This window comes from Mya arenaria, chromosome 14 (assembly GCF_026914265.1).
Source record: "Mya arenaria isolate MELC-2E11 chromosome 14, ASM2691426v1".
NCBI lineage: Eukaryota > Metazoa > Mollusca > Bivalvia > Myida > Myidae > Mya > Mya arenaria.
Genome location: NC_069135.1, coordinates 7,928,578 through 7,943,579, shown reverse-complemented (window position 1 = coordinate 7,943,579; position 15,002 = coordinate 7,928,578). Strand labels below are relative to the sequence as shown.

At 38.9% G+C, this 15,002-nt stretch overlaps 1 protein-coding gene across 1 annotated transcript in view; it reads right to left on the bottom strand.

The window, feature by feature from the left end:
* LOC128216514 (uncharacterized) overlaps nt 1-15,002 on the bottom strand; it is a 106,540-nt gene that overhangs the window by 49,717 nt on the left and 41,821 nt on the right. The window contains exons 13-15 of the mRNA XM_052923099.1: nt 4,553-4,677; nt 4,064-4,139; nt 3,083-3,194 (exon numbers count right to left, since the gene is read on the bottom strand). Coding sequence (XP_052779059.1) covers nt 3,083-3,194; nt 4,064-4,139; nt 4,553-4,677 — 313 coding nt within the window. The remainder of the gene's footprint in view (nt 1-3,082; nt 3,195-4,063; nt 4,140-4,552; nt 4,678-15,002) is intronic.

Sequence of the window (15,002 nt, the reverse complement as noted above, 5' to 3'; positions counted from 1 at the left end):
CTAGTGTTGTCGATTATATTATTGTAAATTATAACATGTTCACTTTGATTGATAGTTTTGATGTGTCGGATTTAACGGAATTCTCGGATCATTGTCCTATTGAATTTACATTCAAATTTTGTAATATGAGAGGTGTTAACACACAGCATTCATATGATAAAGTTTCTTGGAACTCCAATAATAAGGATCTATTAAACACAAAATTAAATGAAAACAAAACAATATTTGATACAATTTTGTCAAATTTGTTGAATGGGGTTTCAAATGTAAACACATGCATTGAAGATTTTTCCAAACTTGTTTTTGATATATCGTATGCAATTAATGGTATAACTGTTTCAAATTCAAACTCTGTTAATAGGCCAAGGAAAGTTAACACTGCTCCTTGGCTTGATGATGAATGTAAATCATGCAAAAATGATTTCTATAAGAAAAAAACGAGAATATAAGGTAAAACCCACTGATAATAATAGAATGCTTTTTAAGCTTCTAGAAACAGACTATGTAGCGTTAAAGCTAACGCTAAGCGTAAATACTACGCTAAGGAAAAACATACATTATCTACGTTAAGTAAAACTGATCCAAGAAAGTTTTGGAAATATATACACAAATATAATTCAAAAAAATGAACTAATGCTAATGATATTAATATTGATGATTTTGTTGAGCATTTTAAAAATATGTCGAGTAATCCTCATCCAAGTAGCTTTGACCCAGAGGAAGCCGATGACATTTATAATGATGTCAATGTTGATGAACTTGATTGTGCATTTACAGTCGATGAGATTGTTAAAACGATTTCTTCCGGATGAAACGATTTAAAAGTTGTGATTTATCGAATAATGTTGCTGATTTCTATATAGATTGTAAAGAGTTTATTTCCCAGGAAATAATTTCATCAGGATAAATTTCATTATCAAAAATAAAGTTGAATATATTCATGAGATACTCATGAAGATATTCAACTTTATTTTTGATAATGAAATTTATCCTGATGATTGGACAAAAGGGGCCATTGTACCTATTTATAAGAAGGGCGACCACTTGAACCCATCGAATTACAGGGGAATAACTCTTGTCAATATTTTAGCTAAAACATTCTCACTTTGTTTAAGAAATAGAATAAATAAGTGGTGTGAATCAAATGAGGTTCTCAATGAGGCCCAGTTTGGTTTTAGAAATAGTCGTAGTACTGCTGATTGCATTTGTTAATTCAAAATATTACTAACTTTAAGAACAAATTATACTGTGCGTTTATAGATTATGAGAAAGCCTTTGATACTGTTATACTGTGTATAAAACTTGTGCAAACTGGTATTAGCTCAAAGATGATTCGAATGATAAAATTGATATATGAAAATGTTAAAGCATGTATAAAAGATTCAAGTACTATGTCATATTCTGAATTTTTTGATATATCACTTGGTGTTAAACAGGGTGAACCCCTTTCCCCATTACTTTTTATATCATTTATTAACGATGTAAAGGATAATATTGATCTACTTAGCAAGACTGACTCTGACATCAATTTATTATCTATATTTATGCTAGTATTTGCTGATGACATTGCATTATTTACTACAAATCCTGTTAGTCTTCAACATCAGCTAGACTCGGTATATGAATACTCTATCAAATGGGGACTTAAAATCAATACTAATAAAACTAAAATATGTATCTTTGAAAAAAGAAAAAGTCAATGCAATTTCCAGTGGATGATCAATGACAAAGTTGTTGAAATAGTTGAGGATTTCACTTATCTAGGTATCAATTTTACAAACACGGGCAACATGCGTTTTGCTGTAAAAAGTTCAGTGAGCAGGCTCTTAGAGCATATAATAGCTTACTTTCCGTTTTTAGTAGAGTCCCTCTTGATGTTAAAACTAAGCTAGCCCTTTTTGATTCCCTCGTGTTGCCCATACTCACGTATGGTTCGGAAGTCTGGGGCGTATATGGTTATAAAGAAATAGATAATCTACATCTTAAGTTTTGTAAGCTTCTATTAGGGGTTAAATCACAAACATCTAATGTGGCTATTTTGGATGAACTTGGACGTTTTCTGTTGTCAGTTACATGTAAAGAAAGATCATTAAAATTTTGGACCAAAGTAATGAGGAACCCTGATTCATTAATTTACCAGATGTTTGAAAGTCATAGGAACGTGTTTGTAAATTCTAATGCAAATGTGTATGATAGCTCTCTTAAAAGGCTGTTGAATAATCTCGGTTTTGGAAATATACTTGATGACTTTAATCCCGAAACAAATTACTTACCTTTCTTAGAACAAAGATTAAGAGATCAATATTTACAAACGTGCCATGATACATTATCAAATCAACCAAAGATGAAATATTTTTGTATGTATAAAAATAGTTTTGTGCATGAAGATTACATAGATATTGTAACCAACGAAAAATATAGAAAATAACTATCTTGATTTAGACTTTCATCGCATTCACTGTATATAGAAACTGGTAGATATGATAATGTAAATAGACATGATAGATTATGTAAACTCTGTACGTAAAATGTTTTAGAATCAGAATATCACTTTCTTTTATGTTGCAGTGCATACTCAGAATTAAGAATTAAATATTGTATAAGGTCAAGTTGGCCACCTCAGGCTAACTTTAAGCACATTATGTTAAATAGAAACCGTAAACATGTTAACAATCTTGCAACATTTGTTTTCTATGCTATGAAACTAAGAAATGAAAAGTTACAAGAATTAGCTGCTTCTTAATAAATTCAAAATTTAACGTGTAGAGTATTTTAATATAGACCAGTCAAATTTTAATGTTATCATGTAAATACAAAATAATTTTTTGCTTAATGTTGTAACACTTATATAAAGTTTATTTATGTTTACTTGTATGTTCATTGTTTGTCATGTTATTTGTACGTCTTGGCCATAAATTTATGGTTATATTTGTAAATGGCGCAAGGCAAATGTGCCGATATGCCAATAAATTTGATTGATTGGTATACCCAATGCCATAAAATATAAAATATAAAGTATAAATAGATTATAAGATTATTATCATATGTAGACCTTTATTTAATGTCCGTTTTAACAGCCTACCTAATTTGCAGTCATTGACCATCGTCATGAAGAAGATATGTTCCGCAGTAAGGTTCCCTGCCCGTGCTAGGCAAGTATACTGTCCTTCGTTCTGCTCAGTAAACTTCTTAATCTGTAATCGATGACAATGTTTAGACCTAGTCAAAGAGGCTTGCGCTTGTATTTAAGTTGCTTGTTCAATTCGAGTAATTAAAGAACCGTTGGCTAGGGATTGTCTTGTCAATAATATCAATCGATCTTTCAAAGTGTTAATTTTAAAAATAAAACAAGACAATGTTTCAGACGCATTCCAAGAGGTTAACATTGTCCCTTAGATATGTGCCCAATTAGCAAGAGTGGCCAGTCAAACGGCATTTGCAAGACTTTATTTTAGAAAATGTTATAAAACAGTATGGTGGCATATAACTGCCATAAGATAATCTGTTAACGTTCGTATGGTGGAATATTACTGCCGTAAGATAACCTGGTAGCGTTCGTGTTAACCACTTAATTTTCGCGATAATTATCTAGTTAATATTCGAGTTACCTTTTTGGTAAGATAAATATCATAAGACTAAAAACAGGCGTGAAACTGCCCAGAACTGCCACCTATACCTTTTTAAGCTTTACAACACTAACAGGTTACATAATTATGGTTTGCGAATACCATTTAATAAGTAGCATACTAACTGGTCAACGTAAGAAGAATCGTGTTACCACTTAGCTATACATGCATTCCAGATTCGGGCGCTAACAAGTTAACTAGTTATGGTGTGCGAATTCCACTTAATAACTGACATACTAACTGGTTAACGTAGTAAGATTCGTGTTACCACTTAGCTATAAATGCATTCAAGATTTAGGCGCTAATTGTTTATCTTAAGGCAGTAATATGCCAAAATATAACAGCATTGGCGAGTTGTAACACATTTCGGTTTAACAATAAGGTGTGATAATACATACATAAGCAACTCCCATGGAGTTTTAAAATCTCAAACCCACCTCTAGAAGGCCGTTGCCTTTGTCACCATACTCGATAGATTTACGGTATTCCAGTATCGGCTGTCCCTCAAACAACCTACAAATTTCTTGGCTTTTAGTTTTAGCACAGTTCAATAGTTGTGGTTTTGTCACATAACTGCATGCGTTCTTTGGTCGAAAGGCATTCGCTTGAACCTGTTAACATTCAGGATTTTGGCGGAGTCAATACTGCGACAAAAAGTAGATTTAAAAAGAACAACCTTTAGAAAGCGGGGTATGTAACTGAAATAGTTCCAATAAATCCCAATACACCACAATTATAGCAATGATGACAGTAATGATATCCCATCGGCTTAAAAAAATCATTGATAATCGTCATACTCAATAAAAGAAATACAGTAGCCCCAAAATATTACGTCCCGCATACTACCCAATAACCTTATTGAAACACATCAAAGCAAAATATACAAAACTAATTAAAGGGCTAAATTTAATTTAATTTCAACAAACCATGAATATTCAACTAAATCGCCGTTTGTAGGGCGTTTCACAGCACAGAAAGCTGTCGCTTGTTTCTGCCGTTTCACCGTCCTATCTTGTGGCCGTTGCTCAAACTCGAGGTAACCAGCAGATGACTACAAGAACAAAACGTATTGTGAAATATAGTATAAACGAAACCTGATTATAAAATATGGTTTTAAATAAAAAAAATCATTTATCAACAAATTATATCACCAAACCCGGTATTTATCAAACCCTGCATCCATCTCAAGCCCTGAATTCACAAAACCCTGTATTCACCAAACCCTGTATACACTAAACCCTGTATTCACCAAACCCTGTATACACAAAAGCCTTTATACACCAAAGCCTGTATTCACCAAACCCTGTATTCACCAAACCCTTTATACATCAAACCCTGTATACACAAAAGCCTCTATACACCAAACCCTTTATACACCAAACCCTGTATACACAAAAGCCTTTATACACCAAAGCCTGTATTCACCATACCATGTATACACAAAAGCCTTTATACACCAAAGCCTGTATTCACCAAACCCTGTATTCACCAAACCCTGTATACACTAAACCCTGTATTCACCAAACCCTGTATACACAAAAGCCTTTATACACCAAAGCCTGTATTCACCAAACCCTGTATACACAAAAGCCTTTATACACCAAAGCCTGTATTCACCAAACCATGTATACACAAAAGCCTTTATACACCAAAGCCTGTATTCACCAAACCCTGTATTCACCAAACCCTTTATACACCAAACCCTGTATACACAAAAGCCTTTATACATCAAAGCCTGTATACACCAAACCCTTTATACACCAAACCCTTTATACACCAAACCCTGTATACACCAAACCCATTATACACAAAAGCCTGTATACACTAAAACCTGTATACACCAAACCCATTATACACCAAACCCTGTATACACCAAACCCTGTATTCACCAAACCCATTATACACAAAAGCCTGTATTCACCAAACCCTGTATTCACCAAACCCTTTATACACCAAACCCTGTATACACCAAACCTTTTATACAACAAAGCCTGCATCCATCCCAAGCTCTATCTTCACCAAACCGTGCATCCATCCTAAGCTCGGTATTTACAACAACCTGTTTTCACCAATCTCTGTATCCATCCTAAGCTCTGTAGATACAACAACCTGTATACACCAAAGCCAGCATCCATCCCAAGCTCTGTATTCACCAAACCCAGCACCCATCTGTATTTACAACAACCTGTTTCCACTAAATCATGTATTCACAAAACCCTGTATTCACCAAACCCTGCATCCCGCCCAAGCCCTATATTCACCAAATTCATTCAAACATTTGACATTGGACATTCAAAACTGAAAGTAGTGCCAGCACGACATTGGACATTCAAAAATGAATGTTTTGCAAGCAAAAGTAGTGCTGGCACGACATTGGACATTGAACATTCAAAAATGAATGTCCTGCCAGCACAACATTGGACAGTGAACATTCAAAAATGAATGTTGTGCCAGCACGACATTGGACATTCAAAAATGAAAGTCGTGCTGGCAGGACATTGGACGTTGGACATTCAAAAATGAATCGCGTGACAGCACAACATTGGACATTCAAAAATGAATGTTGTGCAAGCACGACTTTGGAAATTCAAATATGCAAGTCGTGCTGACACGACATTTGACATTGGACATTCAAAAATCAATGTCGTGCTGGCACGATATTGGACATTGGACATTAAAAAAACAAATGTCGTACTGACCAGTTGTCTCGTTAATAGATGACAATTTCGGACCCAAGATAGACAGAGACTTCCAATGATGTTTAATACGGGACCAGTACTTTAGTCGATCTCAACTGTTGTTCATTTTTGAATCCGTATTTTTTATTGAGCACGGTATTTATGAAATATTGCAGATATTGGCACCAATAAATTGAAATAAAAATTGTTCGGATAGTCATTCTATAAATATAGGCTGTAGATATATCAATACATATTGAACAATATATAATACTATTATTGTATAACCTCAATATGAAATAATGTTTTGTGGAACGCATTGGTGCAATCGATTTATTTTGTTTTCATTTAGTCGTAAATTGTGTTATTTGATATTATTGTTGATATACAGCATACGTCTTATGTCAATTTGGATAGTTTTAATTAGGGATGCAAACGAATATTCGATCAAACGTATACAGTTCGTTTGTCTTGTTTTAACAACGTTTGTCCCCTAATGCCAGAGGTGTGAATGTGATGACAATACACTGTACACGATTCATATGACATCTAGGGACAAAACGTCGGGTACTATAAAAAGTCCATTGTAATGTTTCCAATATTTGGCTAATAGACAAGAAACATAAAAATGCTCAATCATTTTCGTTAAATTGAAATGCCTTTGCTAATTAAGGATTTGAGGAATCGGCATTCACACCAATGTGTTGTCTTCTGTGCAAATCGCAAATCAATGGCTTTTCCATAGTTAAATTTAGCAGAATTAAATCACAGAACGAGGCTCTCGTCTTACGGAAAGACGTTCCATTGGCACATAACGCCATTTGACCAGCACTCCAGCTTATTTCACATTGTTTACAAAAATGAACGCAGGCAAATTGAAATAATTCGATATTGTTATGGAAAATCAGGGTCTGCTGCGCGTACTGGCTGCGACAAAGTAGGGTTAAAATTCCCCGGCTATTACTTCAGCGATTAATAATAATAGTTTACTACAAATTCTAAAATATGCATTTTGGTAATCGATTATTCGGATATTCGTTCGAAAGAATTACCGAATATTCGAATGTCAGTTTTGCCATTCGTTTGCATCCCTAGTTTTAATCCATCAAAGGTGGACACTCCGCTGAGCGCCCATCGTAAAACATCGTGTATAAGCGCTTCTGTCACGCAAATATTCTCCAGACCTATTCTAACAGTACAAAGTTCCGTCATCCAAGATGAGATTGGACTCGCGAAACGAAGCCGGGATATATTCAGTGCAGGTATTATATTTTTATTGCTTAATATAATCCGCTGAAACAATATAGCTTTAACTAGCTCTTTCGTTTCACACTTTATTACTTTTATAATTATCGCAGACGTTTTTTTTTAAATATAACTAATACAAAGTATGCATACTTTTGGTGACCAATCAAAAACCTGATATTAGAAAGGAATCAGCCATTTTGTGAACAGATCTAAGTAAACCTAAGAAAACCTCTAATGTTCAATGTTGTGCCAGCACACGACTTTCATTTTTGAATGTCCAATGTTGTGCTGGCACGACTTTCATTTTTTTGAATGTCCAATGCCAGCACAAATTTCATTCTTGAATGTCCAATAACCAATGTCGTGCTGGCACGACTTTTATTTTTAAATGTCCAATGTCCATTGTCGTATGAAAACTTCACACAGCTTATTTTAACAAAACCTGCATCCATCCCAAACCCTGTGTTCACCAAACCCTGTGTTCACCAAACCCTGTATCCACCAAACCCTGTATCCACCAAACCCTGTATCCATCCAAAATCCTGTATCCACCAAACCCTGTATCCACTAAACCCTGTATTCACCAAACCCTGTATCCACCAAACCCTGTATCCATCCCAAACCATATATTCACAAAACCCTGTATCCATCCCAAACCCTGTTTCCGTCCCAAACCCTGTATTCACAAAACCCTGTATCCATCCCAAACCCTGTATTCACAAAACCCTGTATCCATCCAAAACCCTCTATACATCCCAAACCCTGTATTCACAAAACCCTGTATCCATCCCAAACCCTGTATCCATCTCAAACCCTGTATCCATCCCAAACCCTATATCCACCAAACCCTGTATCCATCCCAAACCATATATTCACAAAACCCTGTATCCATCCCAAACCCTGTTTCCGTCCCAAACCCTGTATTCACAAAACCCTGTATCCATCCCAAACCCTGTTTCCGTCCCAAACCCTGTATTCACAAAACCCTGTATCCATCCCAAACCCTGAATCCATCCCAAACCCTGTATCTACCAAACCCTGTATCCATCCCTAACCCTGTATCCATACCAAACCCTGTATCCATCCCTAACCCTGTATCCATACCAAACCCTGTATCCACCAAAACCTGTATCCACCAAACCCTGTATCCACCAAATCCTGTATCCACCAAACCCTGTATCCATCCCAAACCATATATTCACAAAACCCTGTAACCATCCCAAACCCTGAATCCATCCCAAATCCTGTATCTACCAAACCCTGTATCCATCCCTAACCCTGTATCCATCCCAAACCCGGTATTCACCAAACCCTGTATACACCAAACCCTGTAGTCACCAAAAACTGTATTCACCAAACCCTGAAACCACCAAACCCTGTATCCACCAAACCGTGTATTCACCAAACCCTGTCTCCATCCCAAACCCTGTATGCATCCCAAATCCTGTATCCACCAAACCCTATATCCACCAAACCCTGTATCCATCCCAAACCCTGTACCCACCAAACCCTGTATCCACCAAACCCTGTATCCATCCCAAACCCAGTCTTCACCAAACCCTGTGTTCAAAAAGTCCTGCATCAATTTTAAACCCTGTCTTCACCAAACCCTGCATCCACCAAACCCTGTATCCACCAAACCCTATATCCACCAAACCCTGTATCCACCAAACCCTGTATCCACCAAACCATGTATTCACCAAACCCTGTATTCACCAAACCCTGTATCCACCAAACTTCGATTCACCAAACCCTGTATCCAACAAACCCTGTATCCACCAAACCCTCTATCCACCAAACCCTGTATTCACCAAACCCTGTACCAAACCCTGTATTCACCAAACCCTGTATTCACCAAACCCTGTATCCACCAAACCCTGTATCCACCAAACCCTGTACCAAACCCTGTATTCACCAAACCCTGTATCCATCAAACCCTGTATCCACCAAACCCTGTATTCACCAAACCCTGTACCAAACCCTGTATTCACCAAACCCTGTATTCACCAAACCCTGTACCAAACCCTGTATTCACCAAACCCTGTATCTACCAAACCCTGTACCAAACCCTGTATTCACCAAACCCTGTATTCACCAAACCCTGTATCCACCAAACCCTGTATTCACCAAACCCTGCACCAAACCCTGTATTCACCAAACCCTGTATCCACCAAACCCTGTATTTACCAAACCATGTATCAACCAAACCATGTATTCACCAAACCCTGTATTCACCAAACCCTGTATCCACCAAACCCTGTATCCACCAAACCCTGTATCCACCAAACCCTGTATCCACCAAACCCTGTATCAACCAAACCCTGTATCCACCAAACCATGTATTCTTGTCTTGTTTGAAGCTTTTGGTGAGCCTCGGCCAAATAATGTTTCAGGAACATTTCTGATTTTGGTTTATGGCGTGATGGTTCTAATTAATTTAATAAAATTTCATTGGAAGGGAAAACATCAAATTAAAGGTATACGCTTCTTTTGTTTTTATTCTACTTGTATTGCAATTGAGATTCAAATAGTTATTTGAGATTTACTATTGCTGGAATTTAACATGGTGTTTTAACAAATAACTTAATATTTATTAACATGCATGTTTCAGCTTTACCATATAAAACATGTAAGAGGATGAGCGTGAAATCTGTCTGCCTCCATATCAGTAACTGAAGTATATACGATTATAGTCTACTAGAGATTATACTCTAGGTGTGTGTGTTTTATGTATATCAAGAATCGTAAATTTCTTTGTAGTGTGTTCCATATATATAATTATATTAACGGTTTTAATAACCTACATGAATTAATGGAACTCGCTGTATTTGTGTATTTTGTCTTGTGTTCTATTGCTTGTATTTGTGTACATTGTTTTATTCACAATTTAATTATAGTTACGTCCTATGTTTGTTTCAGGGCTTATTAAAAATAGCTCAGTTCAGTATTTGGAAACATATTATAAAAAAAACATATTGGAGACAACTGAAAATAAAGAACTCAAAATATTAATCACGCTTTGTCTTTTTGGATCTAAATATTGGATTCAATATAAAGATACAACACACCAAACCCTGTATTCACCAAACCCTGTATCCATCAAACACTGTATTCACCAAACCTTGTATCAACCAAACCCTGTATTCACAAACCCTGTATTCACCAAACCCTGTATCAACCAAACCCTGTATTCACCAAACCCTGTATCCACCAAACCCTGTATTAACCAAACCATGTATTCACTAAACCCTGTATTCACCAAACCCTGTATCCCCCAAACCCTGTATTCACCATGCGCAAATCATGTATTCACCAAACCCTGTATTCATCAAACCCTGTATCCACCAAACCCTGTATTCACCAAACCTTGTATCAACCAAACCCTGTATTCACCAAACACTGTATCAACCAAACCATGTATTCACCAAACCATGTATTCACCAAACCCTGTATCCACCAAACCCTGTATCCACCAAACCCTGTATTCACCAAACACTGTATCAACCAAACCCTGTATTAACCAAACCCTGTATTAACCAAACCCTGTATTCACCAAACCCTGTATCCACCAAACCCTGTATCAACCAAACCCTGTATCAACCAAACCTTGTATTCACCAAACCCTGTATCCACCAAACCCTGTATCAACCAAACCCTGTATTCACCAAACCATGTATCCACCAAACCCTGTATTCACCAAACCTTGTATCCACCAAACCCTATATTCACCAAACCCTGTATCAACCAAACACTGTATTCACCAAACCTTGTATCCACCAAACCCTGTATTCATCAAATCCTGTATTCACCAAACCCTGTATCAACCAAACCCTGTATTCACCAAACCCTGTATTCACCAAACCCTGTATTCACCAAACCCTGTACAAAACCCTGTACCAAACCCTGTATTCACCAAACCCTGTATTCACCAAACCCACCAAACCCTGTATTCACCAAACCCACCAAACCCTGTATTCACCAAACCCTGTACCAAACCCTGTATTCACCAAACCCTGTATTCACCAAACCCTGTATTCACCAAACCCTGTATTCACCAACCAAACCCTGTATTCACCAAACCCTGTACCAAACCCTGTATTCACCAAACCCTGTATTCACCAAACCCTGTATTCACCAAACCCTGTATCAACCAAACCCTGTATTCACCAAACCCTGTATCAACCAAACCCTGTATCCATTAAACCCTGTATCCACCAAACCCTTTGTTCACCAAACCATGTATCCACCAAACCCTGTATTCACCAAACCCTGTATCCACCAAACCCTGTATTCACCAAACCATATATCCACCAAACTTTGATTCACCAAACCCTGTGTTCACCAAACCCTGTATCCACCAAACCATGTATCCACCAAACCCTGTATTCACCAAACCTTGTGTTTACCAAACCCTGTATTCACCAAACCCTGTATTCACCAAACCCTGTATTCACCAAACCTTGATTCACCAAACCATGTATCAACCAAACCATGTATTCACCAAACCTTGATTCACCAAACCATGTATCCACCAAACCATGTATTCACCAAACCATGTATTTACCAAACCATGTATACACCAAAATCTGTATACACCAAACCCTGTATTCACCAAACCATATATCCACCAAAATTTGATTCACCAAACCCTGTGTTCACCAAACCCTGTATCCACCAAACCATGTAACCACCAAACCTTGTATCCACCAAACCTTGTGTTTACCAAACCCTGTATTCACCAAACCCAGTATAAACCAAACCATGTAACCACCAAACCCTGTATTCACCAAACCATGTGTTTACTAAATCCTGTATTCACCAAACCATGTGTTTACTAAACCTGTATTCACCAAACCATGTGTTTACTAAACCCTGTATTCACCAAACCATGTGTTTACTAAACCCTGTATTCACCAAACCATGTGTTTACTAAACCCTGTATTCACCAAACCATGTGTTTACTAAACCCTGTATTCACCAAAACATGTGTTTACTAAACCCTGTATTCACCAAACCATGTGTTTACTAAACCCTGTATTCACCAAACCATGTGTTTACTAAACCCTGTATTCACCAAACCATGTGTTTACTAAACCCTGTATTCATCTCAAATATTGTAACATATTTCAGATAATGACTCTACATGTCTTTGAAAATTTTCAATATTATTCTAATAAGCCTTGCATTTTCTGTCAAACTGAATCACATACTACTGGAAACTACCTGTTTTAGATATCATACTACTGTTTTCATACATTTTATCTTTTAAAACGCAGATGGTTTTTGCAAAAAGATTTTCGGGTATGAGTCCCTTGCTCATAATTGAACATACATACCTTGTAAATCGCCCTCCGCACCATCTCATTACTCACTCATCCTTCTCCGCATCATGGCATTACTCACTCCTCCTTCTCCGCATCATGGCATTACTCACTCCTCTTTCTCCGCATCATGGCATATCTCGAACCTCCCTCTCCTCACCATCTCTGTGCTCACTCCTCCCTCTCCTCATCACGGCTTACCTCACCCTCCCTCTCCGTATCATTGCATATCTCGCCCCACCCTCTCCGCACCATCTCATTACTCCGCATCGTGGAATTACTAACTCCTTCCTCTCTCTGTATCGTAGCATTACTAACTCATCCCTCTCTGCATCGTGGCATTGCTAACTCCTCCCTCTCTCTGCATCGTGGCATTGCTAACTCCTCCCTCTCTCCGCATCGTGGCATTACTCACTCTTCCCTCTCTCCGCATCGTGATATTACACACTCCTCTTCCTCTCAACATCGTGGCATTATACACTCCTCCCTCTCTCCACATCGTGGCATTACACACTCCTCTTCCTCTTCACATCGTGGCATTACACACTCCTCCCTCTCTCCGCATCGTGGCATTACACACTCCTCTTCCTCTCCACATCGTGGCATTACACATTCCTCCCTCTCTCCTCATCGTGGCATTACACACTCCTCTTCCTCTCCACATCGTGGCATTACTCACTCATCTTCCTCTCCGCATCGTGGCATTACACACTCCTCTTCCTCTCCGCATCGTCGCATTACACACTCCTCTTTCTCTCCGCATTGTAGCATTACTCACTCCTCTTCCTCTCCCCATCGTGGCATTACACACTCCTCTTCCTCTCTGCATCGTGGCATTACTAACTCCTCTTCCTCTCCGCATCGTGGTATTACTCACTCCTCTTCCTCTCTGCATCGTGGCATTACACACTCCTCTTGCTCTCCCCATCGTGGCATTACTCACTCCTCTTCCCCTCCCCATCGTGGCATTACACACTCCTCTTCCTCTCCACATCGTGGCATTACTCACTCCTCCCTCTCTCCACATCGTGGCATTATTCACTCCTCCCTTTCTCCGCATCATGGCATTACTCACTCCTCCCTCTCTCCACATCGTGGCATTACTTAGTCCTCTTCCTCTCTGCATCGTGGCATTACACACTCCTCTTGCTCTCCACATCGTGGCATTACTCAGTCCTCTTCCTCTCTGCATCGTGGCATTACACACTCCTCTTCCTCTCCACATCGTGGCATTACTCACTCCTCCCTCTCTCCGCATCATGGCATTACTCACTTCTCCCTCTACCCATCATGGCATTACTCAATCCTCCCTCTCTCCGCATCATGGCATTACTTACCCTTCTCCCTCTCTGCATCATGGCATTACTCACTTCTCCGTCTCTGCATCATGACATTACCCACCCTTCTCCCTCTCCGCATCATGGCATTTGTCACCCCTCCCCATCATTGCATTACTCAACCTTCTCCCTCTCTGCATCATGGCATTACTCACCCTACTCCCTCTCCGCATCATGGCATTTGTCACCCCTCCCCATCATGGCATTACTCACCGTTCTCCCTCTCCCCATCATGGCATTAGTCACTCCTCTTCCTCTGCATCAGTGCATTACTCACTCCTCCCCTCCCCATCATGGCATTACTCACCGTTCTCCCTCTCCCCATCATGGCATTACTCACTCCTCTTCCTCTGCATCATTGCATTACTTACTCCTCCCTCTCCCCATCATGGCATTACTCACCCCTCCTTCTCCCCATCATGGCATTACTCACTCCTCCCTCTACCCATCATGGCATTACTCACTCCTCTTCCTCTCCACATCGTGGCATTACTCACTCCTCTTCCTCTCCGCATGGTCGTATTACACACTCCTCTTCCTCTCCACATCGTGGCATTACTCACTCCTCTTCCTCTCCACATCGTGGCATTACTCACTCCTCTTCCTCTCCGCATCGTCACATTACACACTCCTCTTCCTCTCCGCATCGTGGCATTACTCGCTCCTCTTCCTCTCCACATCGTGGCATTACTCACTCCTCCCTCTCTCCTCATCATGGCATTACCCATTTCTCCCTCTACCCATCATGGCATTACTCACTCCTCCCTCTCTCCGCATCGTGGCATTACTCAC